The following is a 16112-nucleotide window of genomic DNA, read 5'->3' as shown; positions in this document are numbered from 1 at the left end:
GGCCAGCAAAAGTGTCGGATAATTGCCTCTTTCCGCTGTGCCTTACTGCGTGTTATACATTTGCCAAACGTTCGTGCGTTAAGCCTTCTTTTTTCTTAGCCATGGATCGTGCTATTTTCACTATCTACACTCCAACGCTTGTTTGGATCATCCTTCTTAACGCTGTGTCCGAACACCATGCATCATCAAACCATACATAAAGGATGCGTACATCTTCAGTCTTTGCTAAAGTAAAAGGTTCACCAGAAACGCACACATGTGCTTGGAGCATCAGGGTGCTGTAGAACAAGGGAACCCTTCCAAGAGACCATGATGGAGTTTGGTTCGCAAAGCCAGCAAATGCCCGTGCAGTAGGAGTACTACCGATTTTATTATTACCTCTTGCAGTCAAGTAGTCACATTTACACGATGGTTACACATAGAACACACACAACACAAAATAATACACCAAACACATTGTTAGTCCCCGGTTTCATTGATGTTTTTCGAGTTTCCTTTCTACGGGAGCAGTCTTTTCGTTTCCGGACTTTTTAAGACACAAAAAAACTACCACACCACCGGTTCAGTGGCACTCCCTTCCGAAGCGTTTGAACACGAATGAATGAAGGAAAACAATTCGAAGCTTGTCAAAAGCACCGCCTCGCTTTTTGAGTTTTGCTTTCGTTCCGAGAAAGGGGTCCGAATATTCGAACGGCACGGATTATCGGGCATAACCAAAAAACAAAGAGATTTTCGGTATTGCGATTTTCGAACGAACGAACTCGGTAAATTAAAAAATAATTCAAAGTAATTATTAGTTCGCATAACTGTACATTATTTCGTAGAATGTAAAATAGGTTGTCTTTGTGAAAATTGATTGTGTGCCGTAAATGTAATTCATCAACACTCAAACTAACGGAATGGTCAACACTTTTGAAACGCTTTCCCAGCAGCAAAATAAATTCCAAATTATTTCTAATACAAACTATACCAGACATCCATTTTCCGATTGTTTTTCGAAGAATGTAGTTTTCAGTGTTTTCTTATTGTAATACTATTAGGCAAAATATTCCCAAACAGCCTTCTAAAACGTCACGGGACTCTTTCGCTCTTTAAGCGCTTTTTAACATGTGTCAAAATCGTGCACAGAGTCATCGAGCAAAGAGCATCACCCGCAGTCGGGTAATAGCAGCGTATAACGTGTTAAATTGACTCAAAGTGCAACGTTTATGTTAGATTTATAACTTTTAGATGTACAAAGCTTAATTGTGTGATTCGATTCTGCCGTGTTTGCTCGAGCTTGTCCCAGTCGTCCTATGCCTTCCATTTCTGGGTTTTATTAGCCTTTGTTTGCCGTTTACAAGATGGTCAGTCCTACTTTACAGATTTTCGAACTACTGCTCAACTACTTACAGATATCCTGAAATAGGAGTAAGAAGTAGATCTTTAATGCTGCATTACATTTTGTAAAAAAATTGATTGATTGATTGATGATAAAACATTTGATCAGCCAGGCAACCAAAGAAATGTCAGCCAGCTTTCCTGTTCCGACGATGAGTTTTTGTATTAGAAAACTTAAAATTACTAGTCTATTCATACTAGTTTCTGCTTCAAATTTCGTCTTTGGGGTTTCGTCATCCCCTTTGGGTTTTCGTCATCAGCAGGAATACTCGGGAGAAGGTTACTGGTCCTGCACCCTAGCCCCCAAGCATCTGTCTAGGGTCTATTGAAGGCTAAGTTCAGCATGGCCCCGTATGTGCAGAAGGACAATGAAGAAGCTGTTATAATGGTGAGCTCTATGAGTTGAACAATGAAATCACTAACGTACAGCGATCTTGATTCGCCAGGCTACGGTGGGTTGATCATGCCATTAGAATGACATCGCTTTTAGGTCGTCCACATAGACAGAGGAGGTGTGATACTGGTATGTGTATGATAAGTAAATGGTATGTAAACTATGGTGTCTAGGGGCATTGAGGACATTCGATGGAAAGACCAAAATACTTGATGGGAAGGCGATGACGCTGAGTAAGTTTATTTTTTCAGTAACCAATAGCTAGAAGCGAACACTCTTTGTTTCTCTGTACGTCATAAACCATTTATTTAAAAAAAATCACGATCATATTTTAAAAAGGGTTTACGTCTTATTTACATAGTAAAAGTAACGCTAATGTGTGTACGTGTTCGCATGCTTGTGCGTAAGTGTGCTGTTTTAAGTTTTTTTTTTTTGGCGCAAGACGTATCCACAAGGTTAGCAGGAGCATTGTCTCACGACCAGGTACACACACAGGCTTTTTAGCAAGATAGCTAAACCGTGTTTCAATGCATAGCTAACCTTGCGAAGCGATAGCAGACCAAAAAATCTTAGCATTCGTGCCGGTTGCAGCTGGACGCGCGCCGGACAACATTATAGGCGCGCAGCTCTGTGTTTGCTTTGATTTTCCCCGAGAGTATAGTTTAAAAGATGTAGTAGAAGAACACCACAACCGATTCATTGACGTCTGTGTTAGTTTATCGAGCCACATGAGCAGCTCGTGTCGTTAACAAATTTGTCGCCAAGACTTATCTTTTACCCGGAGCAAGGAATGGGCGATGCACAGTGCTGCTGCTTGTCCAGTCTTACTATTTTTAGCAGTCAAAGCCCACCAATGTATCTCGTTCTTGTTTCAGGTGACCGAAGTTTTAGTGAAATAAATAATAAATAATCTGCCAGCCTGTCAGTCAGTCAGTTCGTTCGTTTGAGGGCATTTATAAGACTCGTTTACGGGTGCACGATCTCGCTCGAACGATCTCATCCTATATCGCTAAAGCATCCGATATGCGGGAGCTTCCGTCTTACAGATCCGGCGATGGTCGTTTTCGCACGTATTTAGCAAAGTAATCCGGTCGCCAACATTTGCATGAGCCGGGAATGAGGAACCAATCGTAGTACAGTCGCACCTGGAAGCATCCGATCTCATCGTGACCATCGCAGTGCTGGTTTGCTTTAGCCGTGGAGGCGGCCGCAGTTGGCGCTTGTTGCTGTTGCTGTGGGCTTCCGTTGAGCCCGCTTTCGTACACGTTGTCCGTCGGCAGTCCGGCACGCTTTTGCAGATACTGCTGATATGCCTGGAAGTCCTGGATCGATGGAGCCGTAGTGGTGGTCGTCGTCGGTGCCGTGGACTGTTCTTCCGCGTTCGGATAGAATATTTCCGCAACCAGCAAACTAACCCAACGTGGAGAGGACAGACATCCGCCGTCCAGGTAGTGGCAACGGGCTTGTAAACAGCGCGTTACTTCTACCGTCTGCGTGAAGTAACCCTCGTAGGGAATTTGCACAACATAGCGCCACGATCCTTGATAGTTTTTAGCAAACACTGGCGTTGCGTACTCGACCTTCGCCGGGCATGGCGTTGGAGGTCCCTCGTAACGGGGTGGCGGTGGATAAGCGGCTGCCTCTTCACGCCGTTCCGCTACCAATTTGCTACTGAGCGGTTCTCCCTGAATGGCACGGTACAAAGCACAGAACACACCACCACCATCGCAGAACTTTCGCGGTGCCCGCCCGTCCTCCTCCGTGCGACGTTCCTCCTCCATACGCATGGATTTACCCATTCTGCGACCAATGCTAAAATGCAAACATTCCGATATAGTACGTGGTGACGATCTAAGTGTAATACGATTGATCTTACCCATTATCATCGAACTGATCCACGGGTTCATCGGGAATGATTTGTGTTACCTTCGGTAGCGTATCATCTGCCTTAAGCACGGGCAATGTCTTGGACAGGAACTTGAGCGTTTGGTTACGGATCAACTCGCTAGTAAAATAAGAATCAAATATTAAACTAAACTGGTTCAGCGCAATACAATTTTCACAAAACACTTACAACGGGTATGGTTCGCCTAGTACATTTTGCTTCATTGGATTGCGTGGAATCTTTCCTTTGTTCAGATCGCCGCACAGATTGTTGGCGGATACGTAGGGTTTTGGGTTGGTTGCTTCCTTACACTCAATGTTAATGTGCGTGTACGGTGGCGAACGCACCTTTGGCGGAACAGCAGAGGGCGATTCTATGAACGCATAGTAGCTGTGAATGGAATTAAAATCGAAACAGAACGAATTAAAAACCTTTTTCAGTAGTACCGGTACAGTTTAACTTACCCCTCTGGAGGCTCTTCCGAGTCCAACAGCTCATCACCCCTGATCAGTACTTGACATCCAAACAGTAGCTGTGAGAAAACAAAAAACGAATTGTTAGTACAGCAAGCAAGTTTCCTCTCGCTTAATGTTTAAATTTCTATTTCGAAAATTTTATTAGAAAACAATCTTACACACTGATGTGTCTTATCATGGCAACGATCACACCAGATTGCTTGGCCAGATTTTTATCCACTTTCCAGCGTATATACACACAAGAAAAAAAAGGGAAACTTACTCCTCTTCCGTTAATGCACGGGATATTCCGCTAAACGTAAGCGTGAATTGAAGGCTTACAATGAAACTCTCTGTTTCAGTGCCCTAATTAGCTCGGCGCATAATATTGCAAGCGGTGGTGGTGGCGGTGGCAATCGCTATCGCCAAGATGCCGGCAAATTAGTCCAACGATCATCTGCCAATCGTCATCAGCAGCATCCGTCGCTGCCGCTTTCGGACCGCAGCTTTAGATGACGTGGTGATGATAGGTGCTCAATCAAGCCGGTTTGTAATTTAGAGCTCGAGCCAGCTTTGCAAATGACTTCCCCCGCTGTACATTTCTCACCTGGCGCTCTTCGTTATCCAAACCAAACATTCCCCAGAATTTCGCGCATTCGAAAATCAATACCATTTCACGCCTTTGCTTCGCAACTTCGGCGTTTCACAGCAATAATGCGGTGCGCGAACGGCGAGCAGGATGGGAAATATTTGCTGCACAACCACTTTCTACGGCCATTCTGCTTTTCGAGGGTGAAACTCGTCTTATCGATTTTTGGCTCGTTTGCTTGATTTTACCGTACCGCGTCAAAAACGATGCAGCATTAAAAAACAACAAAAAAACGATCTTATTCATCGATTCAGAAACCGCTCAAGTTTCGTATGCACTTCACTTTCAGTTCCGAAATCTAGAGGCCGCGGAACGAAAGTCCAAATGTTGAACAGAAAACCACAGCCCGGATGCTGGTGACTGATTGGCGAAACTGGCCTTGGTGCTGTTGCTGTTAAGTTTTGAATTGTTTTTATGTGAAAATGAAACATATGCAAATGCTGAGACACCCGATGCCGTTACAGTATAAAATACGACCAAAAGCTTGCGACTTATTCGTACGAACACCGTTATAAATGTCAATTCATACCTATCAATTCATATGGACATTTTTCACCATGTCCTAATTGCATACCAAACAAAACGAGAGAGAAAGAAAGAGTGAAATGCAAATGCCGAAAGTTCCACCACTCCTTCGATGTAGATTGCAGCTTCCTTTTCAATCTAGTTCTATCTGCCATTTTTCGCCGGCTTATTTCACCGCCCGTAAAGTACCTTTGCGTTCGATGATAAGCTAATTGCGAGCCACGATTTGCGACACAAAGAAAACCTGATTCAATGAGGGGTGAAGCTGGTCGGAAGCCGTTTCATGGTGCAAGTATCGGCCAGTACAATTACCGGTTGCTATTGCCACATTCAGAAGCAATAACGTGCCAATGGGGGGAAAAACTCTTAGTATATCAACCCCGATTTCTTTGGCCTATTTTGAAGCCGGGAGCAACACGGACCGGAGGATCGAGAGATAGGCAGAAAAGATCACCCTGAAAAGGCCACTTCTGATGCTAATCGTATGGTCAACCATTTGCGTCCAGGCTCTCCCCCCCGGCAGTAGTTCGACACTCATCACTGTACCGATCCGCCACACGTGCGATTTGCGCCTTTTTCAGTACTTTCCATATGATCCATGATAAAAAAAAACACACACACACACGCATGTGTGTTCGGTAATCCAAACCACCACACTACCTAAAGCACGGGAAATGTATCGGAATGTGTACGTGAGTAATGGCGTTGTTCCATTTTTAACTCCATACATTTCTTCCGACCCGTTTTGCGTGAGCGAGAGACCGTTTTGTACGACGGATATGCTTTGTTTGGGGAAGGCAACTACACGAAATGGGCACAGAACCCAGGTGCACTACTGCTGCTTCTTCTCTTGCATGAAGCTCAAGGTTTATTCAATTATTCAGAAGTGGTAAGTGGTAAAAAAAACCAACGAAGTACCTGCTCGATAAACACAAACAAGACGATTGTTTAACTCACTCGGTGTGTTTTGAATGTCTTCAACTTCAACGCAATTGATTGTAAGATTTAGCACGAGTCTAAACACTTCAAATGCTTTCTTTTGGCGCTGTGAAGAAGGGGTAGAAACCTCGTAGACAAAAGGAAACAGCTTGAAAGATCACAATAATACATTGATAGAGCTGATCAACTTACGAAGGTGATACACTTCAGTTGATAGACTCTCCAGTGTAGGTATTTAAATATCATCGAAAATAGCTCCAAGAACTGTACATGTGCGGGGTTTCTCTAGCGCTCGAAACAAAAGACTTCAATGCTTTACACCCTTAAACTGGAAAATAAAAAAATAGGCGACGAACCTAACCGAACTTTTTTTCTCTGGTTGGTTCGTTTCGTCATGGTTTCATTAAATTCTCATCCTCCGAAATACACTCATCATTATCTAGGTTTGTCTCTTTTCCTTCGTTTTCTGTTATTTCCGAATGCGTTGTATGTAATTTTTCTCGATGCTCGAAAACATCGATTCGACATACGAAACGGTTTTTCGGTTCGAAAAGCACCGTTTTCGCTTTGGTTTCGGTTCAAAGGTTGGTTATCTATTAACGAACCGATTAGAATGTTGTTGCCGTGCTAACGATGCCACCAGTGCACTAGTGTCTAGTGTCCGAACTGTGTAATTTAAGTCGGAAGGTACGATGATCGTTTGGAAAGAAGTCCACACATTACACAGGGCGCGATCGACTTTTGTTCATTACTGGGTCGAACCCGTATGTAAACCGGACCCCGTTGTTTACCGCAGCATGCGTGTATGAGAGGAGGGCGTGCGGAAATATGCACTCCATACGTTGAAGAAAGGTTCATCAATTAAAGCGAATAGCAAAGCGAAAAAAAACACACACAGCCACATATATATATATACATACACTTCATCATTCACACAGGCACACACGCAAAACCCGAAGCTAACAGTTCTTCGGGCATAAGACTGACCTACAAACACATTTCAGACCTGCATAAGACCTCCGTGCATACTGTGCGGAACGATACACCCCGAACCGGAACGCCATATACTGCCATCGATGGTTGCGAATGTGGCAATCCTAATACGGCGTAATGTGAAGAGATGTTGCAGAACTGTTATCATGCGGTTCATAAAGGCTTGGGGATGAACTTAGTCTAGTTGTGATGATGTTCGTACACACAAGATGTACACACTTGATATATCATTGACGCGATCAGTAAAATAAATCTTTTGCCCATTCATCTTTCCGCGCGTAACATCATTCAACCCAAAACACCAGCACTCTACCGCAGTGTGTTACTACCCTCCAAGTGGTGAAAAAGTGAAACAATATCCGCAAAAAGAAATGAAGTCGAAAATCACCAGGATGACGCACACCGGGTCGAAAACTTCGGTTGGTCATATTTGCACCGTTCTCAAGAATCAGTGCCACCAGCCAGATACACAACTTTCTCTTACAGGTCCCAAACCGAAATGGGACACCAATACGAAACCCCGGCACACGACAAAACAAGATACGAACAAGCTGAGTCGAAGGAGGGGGGGTTGAAAAATCCCATGGAAATAAATCCCCTTCGTGCTCGGTTCGTTCGATTGCCGGATTGGGTCGCAGGCCGCGGAAAGTAGAACACTATTTGCATAATTATTAGGCACACTCGGAACTGCCGGTGAAAATCTCTCACACCCGCGTTTGTAGGAAGAATTCCTGGGAAATTACCGCTTGTGTGAGTGTGCTGGGGGTTGGAATACTTGTGGTTGCAACCTGCTGCAACGAAAGCTGTTGACCGACGGCATCGGAAACACAAGGTTCGACTGTTACTTTGAATTTTGGCAGCAGCCTTTCTAGAACGTTGATCACTCCAATAATCGTGGAGAATATCCTCAGTACGTCTATTCCTATTACATTACAACAATTCAAGGCATATATTCTTTTTTAAACTGCGTGTAATAGTGTACACCTTCAATACTCATTAAACCATCACACTGTGTGGCAGTACATGCTTACCAAAAACACTAGGTACTTCATCGTTTGCAGTTGTTGCAAGGTTACGATCAGTTATGCACCAAAACCGATAATCTCTTTTCTTTTACAACAGCCTAACCACAGTCAGTTGATTAGAACTTTCTCTCAGCTCAGCCGTAATATCACTCCACTTCTCAATGGGGCCTTAGTGAGCTGTTTTGCTTTGTCTTTTACTTCGATAGTTCTCCAACCGAACGACGATCACGTTCACGACCATCAACCGGAAGTGAATACTTTGTACTGGGGAGGAGCACAATACCACAACACTAGCGTTCCTCTTTATGTGCCCGTCCACACTGGTCGAGGTCTACAATAGTACTGGCGCATCCAGCATTGGTAGATTTCCGCCAAACTCTGTCAGCCAACGGATAGGAAAGCCAACCACTCCACATCCCGATTTCTTCCCCCGTCAAGAGCTTTGGCTGGCATTGCAGGAGAAAGAAAGCAAGCAAGCATACCGACGAATGTTGTGGCCGAGTAAAAGACCGGACCAAACGAATCACGCATGTTGGGGCGGTGGGGTAAAGAAGTTCGGTTCTTCTTTCTCATCACTTCGCACCCCGACACTGTGCAAGGCGACTGTGTAACGCAAGCAAGTTTTCTGCTCCGGACGCTTACTCTTTTTACGTTCTTTTCCCTCCCTCTGTGGATTTTCTTTCCAACCCTTATGTAGGAATCCGATATTCTTTCTCCCTCGCACCTTCCCAGGGGGGATTAGATTTCGTGGCAGAAGCGCTACTTTCATACCCCCATCTCGATGAACATTGAAGGTGCGTTTGACTGTTATACAACACGATCAGGTTCTTCCGGCAATGGAGAAAGCAAGCACAGAGGTAAGAATATATCCCATCAGCTTACTTCAGCAGAGAAGAACTGGATGGGGAACAGTTGCCTACATTGCTGCTGGTGCTGCTTTCACCCAGAGCCTTTGCTCTGTCTACTGTTGCTTCGGGGATGCGAATGGGAGGCTTCGATGGGAGGTGGTACGCTGCAAGAGTACGAGAGGACCTTGACAGGTTTAATGCTTCAGGTGAGCAGCTGCGCTGGGGCCCCCTTCTAAGCCTGCGATTCTCATCACCATATTATGATTTAGTGTAAAGTTTTCTACTCGTTAAGCATCGTTCCCTTCCGATTCCGACGCCCTTGAAATTGATCCCTTGGCATAGTAATGATGTTGAATATATTATTATTAAACAAAAGTTTACCCATGCAATGGCTCACTGTATTTGATGTTTTGCAAATAATAAGATAACATAAACTGTTGACCAATATTTCAAACGTAGATCAGCACTGAACTCATTTCACGCATTACCAAAATGATCTTTATATCGCAGTGTAAAACCAAACAACACTCCTAATAGATCATGATAAAACGATCCTTTACCCATATTTCAAACATTCAACCGGAACGAGCTACGGAATGATGGTAGCGATATACACGCATTCGCACACACACTTTTAACGTCATGTTCCGACGTGCGCTAAACGCCAACGGGGAAACGGCTATTTTACAGTGATAGTACATCAGAAAATGGCCCCGAAGCAACAGAATAAGATATTCTCTCCTCCGCTTGATGTTCGCAAATGGATTAGTTTGTTTTTCTAATTATCGCCGACTTCTGGAGGGGGAATGTAGACTACCGCTAACACGAAATAAGAGTATACACTCCCAGCTTTTCGTTGTTGTTTCTTCACTGCTTATCCCCATTCGATGCCTTGTCCGTCCCGGTGTACTTAGAGCGTGTCGAATTGCGGCCCATGGTTGAAATTATGCTTTACAGTTATATTCCGCTGCGAACACCGACCGTTATCGATGCATCTTAAGCAAAGTCGCGTGCAGTACTACTACTGCTGTTACTACTGTTGCTCCCAGCGATCGACGCCTTTTTCCCGCTAGAAGTTTGCTGTGGGACAAAAATTGTGCAACAGTCGTGCCGAAAAGATTAAATCACCGAGTGCCGTGTTTGAACAGGGATGAACCTGTCGTCGATAGTTCAGTTTGATTGCTTCATTAAGGGCATCGTGTGATTAGACACTCAAACACACGATTAAAAACAGGTTCGACGAAGCGGAATAATGTCAGTTGTTTAATGTATCACTTGGTAGAGAAAAAGACGGTACTTATTATTTACCTTTTAACGTGCTATCAATCATCTGAAGATTCTGCTCGGTCGCTAGTTTTAGTAAAATTATCTACAGTTTGCACGCATCATTTAAAAAGGAAAATATGCTGCCATTTGCACACGCAAAAGGGTACTGAGAACTCTGAAGCAAGCATGAAAACGGTTCAAAAGAACGCAATGAGAGCATAACGCATCTTTCTGTTCTTGCTGCGCTTGGGCAAGTGTGAGCTAATTGTAAGAAATTTAACCAAACCACCACACTCAGACCGTGTAAGAACAGCTTTTTTAATCTGTTCGTTAGCTAATTTACTTTAATTTCTTGCTCATTTGTAATGCATCTATATTGTTCTTCTTTTCTGCTTTCTAATGGTTTTTGCTTCCTAGTTTTACCAACCCATTTCATTCCGGGGGGATTCGAAATCGTAATCCATGCATTATGAATCTTTGCAGTCCATCTAGTAATGTAGCAAAACTGGCGACTTGGGCACTGTTTTTTTCAGTAGCATTCTTTGGAGATCGAAATATCTAAAGACTAATTTTTACATTTTCAAACTCAAGTTTATTGCGCAACCCCACAAGTTTATTGCGAATTAGTTATTTTCTTCGAATATTGTGCAAAAATCTCATACCAAAGTTGTTTTTTTTTCATTACATCAATCTTCTTCCTACACTGTCTTATTCTTTTCTAGTGGCACTATAACCTCAAAAGGCTGGGCTTAACATTTCTGATTTTATTTTGCTATATTTAGCCGTAGTAAAATAATCAGTCCTTCTTACGGTGGTTTGATACAGGTGCGATTTTGTACCGGTCCTTTCGTGTAAAGACCGGCGCTGTTACCACATACACCACCGCCTTTTTTAAAATGAGAAATGTAACGTGACGTGATGTGGAGTAATGTAATTTAACGTAATGTACTGGTTGAAGAAAGTGTTTTTGTTTTTTTTTTTTCTGTAATCCCAAAACCTTTTTCTTCTCTAGCTTCTAGTGAAGCGATTCAAATTTTAGAGACTGTACAGGTGCCGATTTTGATGCCGAAAGTACCATTGGCAAACAGTTGACCCTTTCTTCAGTAAAGTGTACCACGCTGATGCCTTATTGTCCGAAAATTCCACACCCATGCGTTAGTTTATAACCCGACCATCACGCTCTGTCCACAAATTTGGGTTAAAACATTCAACAACCAACTAACCCACATCGGAAGAGCAGCTAATGGAAGTAACCATCAGCCTGCCACCAAAAGGTATAGGGGCAACAACAAAAAATCGTTACTGTCTGTTAGTTGGTCTGCGGTGATACGTTCGCGATGCGTCTATTTCTAGAAACTCCGCTACCACCCTTTTTGGGATATGCAGAATTTGCTTCCCAAAACGCTGCCGCCCATCGATGGACGGGCCCGTTACAATTTGGAGAAGTGGAAAAGATGCCCACGGCTGAGCGTATAAAAGCTTCAGGCGGGCAAACGCTGCAATGGATGGATTTTTGCCACCCTTACCCCGAAAGGCCCGCTGATGACACTGATCTCTTTACGCGGCATCTTAGGAAGCGCAATCCGGTCGGTCGCTAATATGTGCGCACGACTAGTTCCCACCAAAACAGTTACCTATTGAATGTGTTTTCTTTCTCCCTGTCTTTATCTCAAGCACTTTCCCAGCGAAATTTCCACGTTTCCCTCGTCTGTACCACCAGCTTATTTGTATTTGTACGCAAAACGAAATGTTCCCAAGGTTTTCTGTTCGCCCGTTACGGTTTGCGACAGGTCGGGTTGTAGAATAGGTTTTAACCGTTGATCGCTATGCAGCGAGTGGCATGTTTTTTTAATTCTTTTGTGCAACAACACTACAGCTGGTCCGTGTCATGCACCGCAACCTAAACAACAGAATTGCTTGATAATGTTTGTTGGAATTCGGTAAACCAAATATTATGTTAACAATTTCGTACGAAATTGCATTTCATTTCATTACATTACACTCTTCGAAACACTGTCTACGCAAACTTTCGAGTACGCCAACTGTTAGGGGAAACAATAAAAATTATGCCACGCACAAGTGCTACTGAGTTTAAAACATCATCCGTCAGGGGGGTTTCCAGACGATGGGTAGAACGCGTCTGTATCTGTATTGCGTGTAGGATGGAACAAATCGGTCATTCGGTTGGCTGGAGTATCGATTCCGTTAGACCCATCCGTTTGTTGAGGTGCTGCGTTGTTGCGCAAAGATAACGCAAATGGCATGCTTCTATCGGATGCCTTCGCACCACTTCACACTGCACCGCTTCTTAAGGAAGGGAAAACCCTGAAGGGAAGGTAGATAAACTTCTTGATCCAATTTCATCTAATTCTGGTGGTATTTTAAAAGCGGTATATGTTAAATTGTGAGGAAACCACCATTCTCATTCACAATCAGTAACTCCGCGTGTAGTAACAAAGCCCAATAATGGTCAAGATTTTTTTTGTCGAAAAAAGGGCTCAGCATAGCAAAGTAAGTGTGATAAGCGATAATGAAGATTTTTGTTAAGTTCAATTTATTATCAAAATCAATTTCTAGTTAATACGAGCAATATTACATGGGCTTGCGTTCCACACTAGAATTGAGAAAACTGAGGAGTGTATCGTGTTTCAATACCACGTATTTATGCGCATATAAATAAATACACAAATATTAAATTGAATGTAAGTATGGATAAGGTAATCATCCTGGTTCTCTGTCCACATCCATGTTCTGGAAATTTAATGACGGGCTAATCGAGATACATCCTATATTTTAAAATCACGGTTAGCAATTACAATTCATACGGATGCAACCTTACACAGGGGACACTTAAAATATCATTAGAATCTTTAAATTGGGCTTTAGACATTATGAAGAGAAACTGTCACGAATCTTTGCGGATTCATGACTCTTTGAAATGAAGCTTTTGAAAAGTTACTTTCTTCCCAATTGTACTACGTATGGCAGATTCCAATTTCATTCATCAATCTAATGTCGTAAACATCATCTGTTTGCATTAGTTTTGCACTATTTTTTCCGGTATACGCTGCAAATGCCACAATGCTGAAACGATACATCTTAATGCGTATTTTACCATGTCACGTTGTAAAATCTTTGCGCCGCATTTGGCAATGGATCGCTGCATGCTAAATAATACAACTTCAACATCCGCTTATACCGAAGACACTGGAAAAGTAGCGCTGAACGTTCACAGCACAAACAAACGCAAAAGAATAATAGAGATAATGGAAAGAAAGAGCATTAACCTCTAAACTTCTCACTTCGGACCTAAAGAATCTTCAGGTCAGAATAGAAAGTTTTACATCGAGAGAATGGAAGCACGATTCCTTCATTCTCCATCATTGTGATAATTTCATCAAGCAAAAGAAGCAACACGACTAATGGGGTGAAGGACGATCATCTTAGATCATCGTTACTCAAACAGTAGATGTTGGATGGGAAGCAAATAAAAGGAAAACTTATATAACCTTTCTCACAGCATATCATAGAACATTCACATCGATAAAGGGTAAAGGGTATCGATAAATTTGTGATTCCTATTAGAACATATAATCCACAAAAACGTATAAGAATAAAATACTGGTAAAATAGCTAAACAAATTTAAAAAACCATATTTGTATTTTTAGAGTGGTTTTATTGCAAATTCAGTTCGTTTGTTGGTTTATTCTACATTTCTTCTACAGCAGTTTATCATTCTTGTGCTTAGCGACTTTCTCAGAGTGAAATCTTCCTTCGAAAATTGAGAAACCGGTTCTGACCAATCAGAAGCTAAGAAAACACTAACCACTATCGTCATAACGTACGACTTTCGTCCAGGAATCTTCCTCTTTGTGTTGATGTATTTTGGAAGTATGTCTAGAAGAATTTAATTAATATTCATCCACAACGCTCTGCACGACAGTAGAAAGTTGCTCAACATTCAGTCGGAGGTGGAACGTTTCCGGGCATACGTCACTGGTGTCAGATGCAGAAATGGTGTCGTACGTTAAAAACTGACATATACGCTGCGAACAAAAATTGCATACTCCTTCCCAAATAGAATTAAATTTAATCGAACATTAAACCATTGATTTATTTTGTACTCAGCAGTTAGGTAAAAACTTCCTGCATAGCGTTTTTGTGTTTTTATTGTAAAATTTTTCCACTTTGGAAAACTTCAAAGCTCGAGTTGTTCACGTACGTTACTCAAACCAAATTTTGTGAATGGAATTTTTATATATCGCTGTGCTAACGAACTAGTAGCTTCATTAAACTAATCGCTAAATTGCCAACTAATTGTATGAAAAATTAAACGTTTTGCATTAATTTTAATTTTATTTAATACATTTACTTGAGTCAGCTGTAAAAAAAAGTTCAAGCAGGAAATGTGTGTTATTTTGTTCAATAGATATGCATATAGCTTTAAGGAGATGTATGCACTCCGAAGTACACACTTTTTGTAATATAAATAAAAACTAACGCATATATGGGATAGAATAGAGAGAAATTCGCACATCTTGAGGTTTCTCTAAAATATCGTTTATATGTCGTATAAAGGTTACGAATGTCGAATACTTATTTCCACGTTATGAAGCACATTCTAAATTGATATTTATAAGTTTATTTCAAAATTAATTTTCATAATTATGGAATGTAACGTATTTTTGAAATTTGTATATTAAAAATTGAATTCTGTATACAAAACACCAAACAAAATCCACGTAAGTCGAGAACCGCAAAACTCGGCTATTTCCTTGATATAAAGGAAGTGAGGGAAAAAACAGTGGGTGGGTAACTAGCTAAGCAGAACACTGGTGAGGTAGGACGGACGAGGACTCACGTAGACGTTAACGAAAGTGGGACACGGGGATATTGTAGTCGAACAGGTGATACGAGACGTTGAATCCGATAGCGCTCTAATACGCGGTTCGTTTGAACCGCATCGCGTATTGCGGGATGGCATGTGTAAGGGGGGTCTATCGCGCAGAAAGCGGGATAGGGCATAAAGTGGAATGGCGGAAAGGAACATCCAGATCGTGCGAAAGGAGGCCTCAATGGAGTCCAAGAAGTCGACAGCGAACAAGGTAGGATGGTGGAGCTAGTTTAAAACCTGCCCGAAAGTGATCTACAGCAACTCGGGTGAATCTACGCTACACACACTCCAGTCTGGACAATGCCTTAGATTCTAGTGGAGACCAGACAACGGCTGCGTAGTTCAAGGTGGATCGAAACCAGAAATTATACAAAGCCTTCAGGTAAAGAGGGTCTCTAAGTTCTGAAGAGATTCTACCAATCAGACCAAGGGTTTTGTTGGACTCGACTAAGACATAGCCACACTCCCAAATCTTTTACGGAAGTTACTGGACTTATGACAGTATCATGAAGGGAGTAGCTGTATGGAACTTGAACAGATCTTCCAAGCGATGCCACAACATTTATCGGGAAATAGTAGAAGGCCATTGTTAGGACACCAAACGGAAAAGCTATTGAGGAAAACTTGCAGAGTGATTGATGTACTCTACCGACGAACTTACAGGAAGGAAAATTTTGAGGTCATCCGCATAGAGCAGATGACCATTAGGAGGCAGGGAATACACACCTTTGTTAACAAATAACAAGAACAGGAGTGGACTAAGGACGCTTGAGGGACCCTGGAGGAGCCGGGGATATTACTTGAAAACTATACGATCTGCCAATGAGATACGATTCGAACCAGGTCAACAACTGACAC

At 42.4% G+C, this 16112-nt stretch overlaps 1 protein-coding gene across 1 annotated transcript; it reads right to left on the bottom strand.

Moving 5' to 3' along the window:
• Window positions 1-2814: 2814 nt before the first annotated feature.
• LOC128713674 (uncharacterized) lies at window positions 2815-8272 on the bottom strand. Its single transcript, XM_053808537.1, has 5 exons — window positions 8252-8272; window positions 4124-4191; window positions 3849-4049; window positions 3651-3779; window positions 2815-3586 (listed from the first exon to the last, which is right to left on the bottom strand). Exons 1-5 carry the CDS (start codon window positions 8270-8272, stop codon window positions 2815-2817), a joined length of 1191 nt encoding a protein of 396 aa, XP_053664512.1.
• Between the last annotated feature and the right edge of the window lie 7840 nt (window positions 8273-16112).

The sequence above is a fragment of the Anopheles marshallii genome, chromosome 3 (assembly GCF_943734725.1).
Source record: "Anopheles marshallii chromosome 3, idAnoMarsDA_429_01, whole genome shotgun sequence".
Taxonomy (NCBI): Eukaryota; Metazoa; Arthropoda; class Insecta; order Diptera; family Culicidae; genus Anopheles; species Anopheles marshallii.
This window is presented reverse-complemented; position numbering and strand designations above follow the sequence as displayed.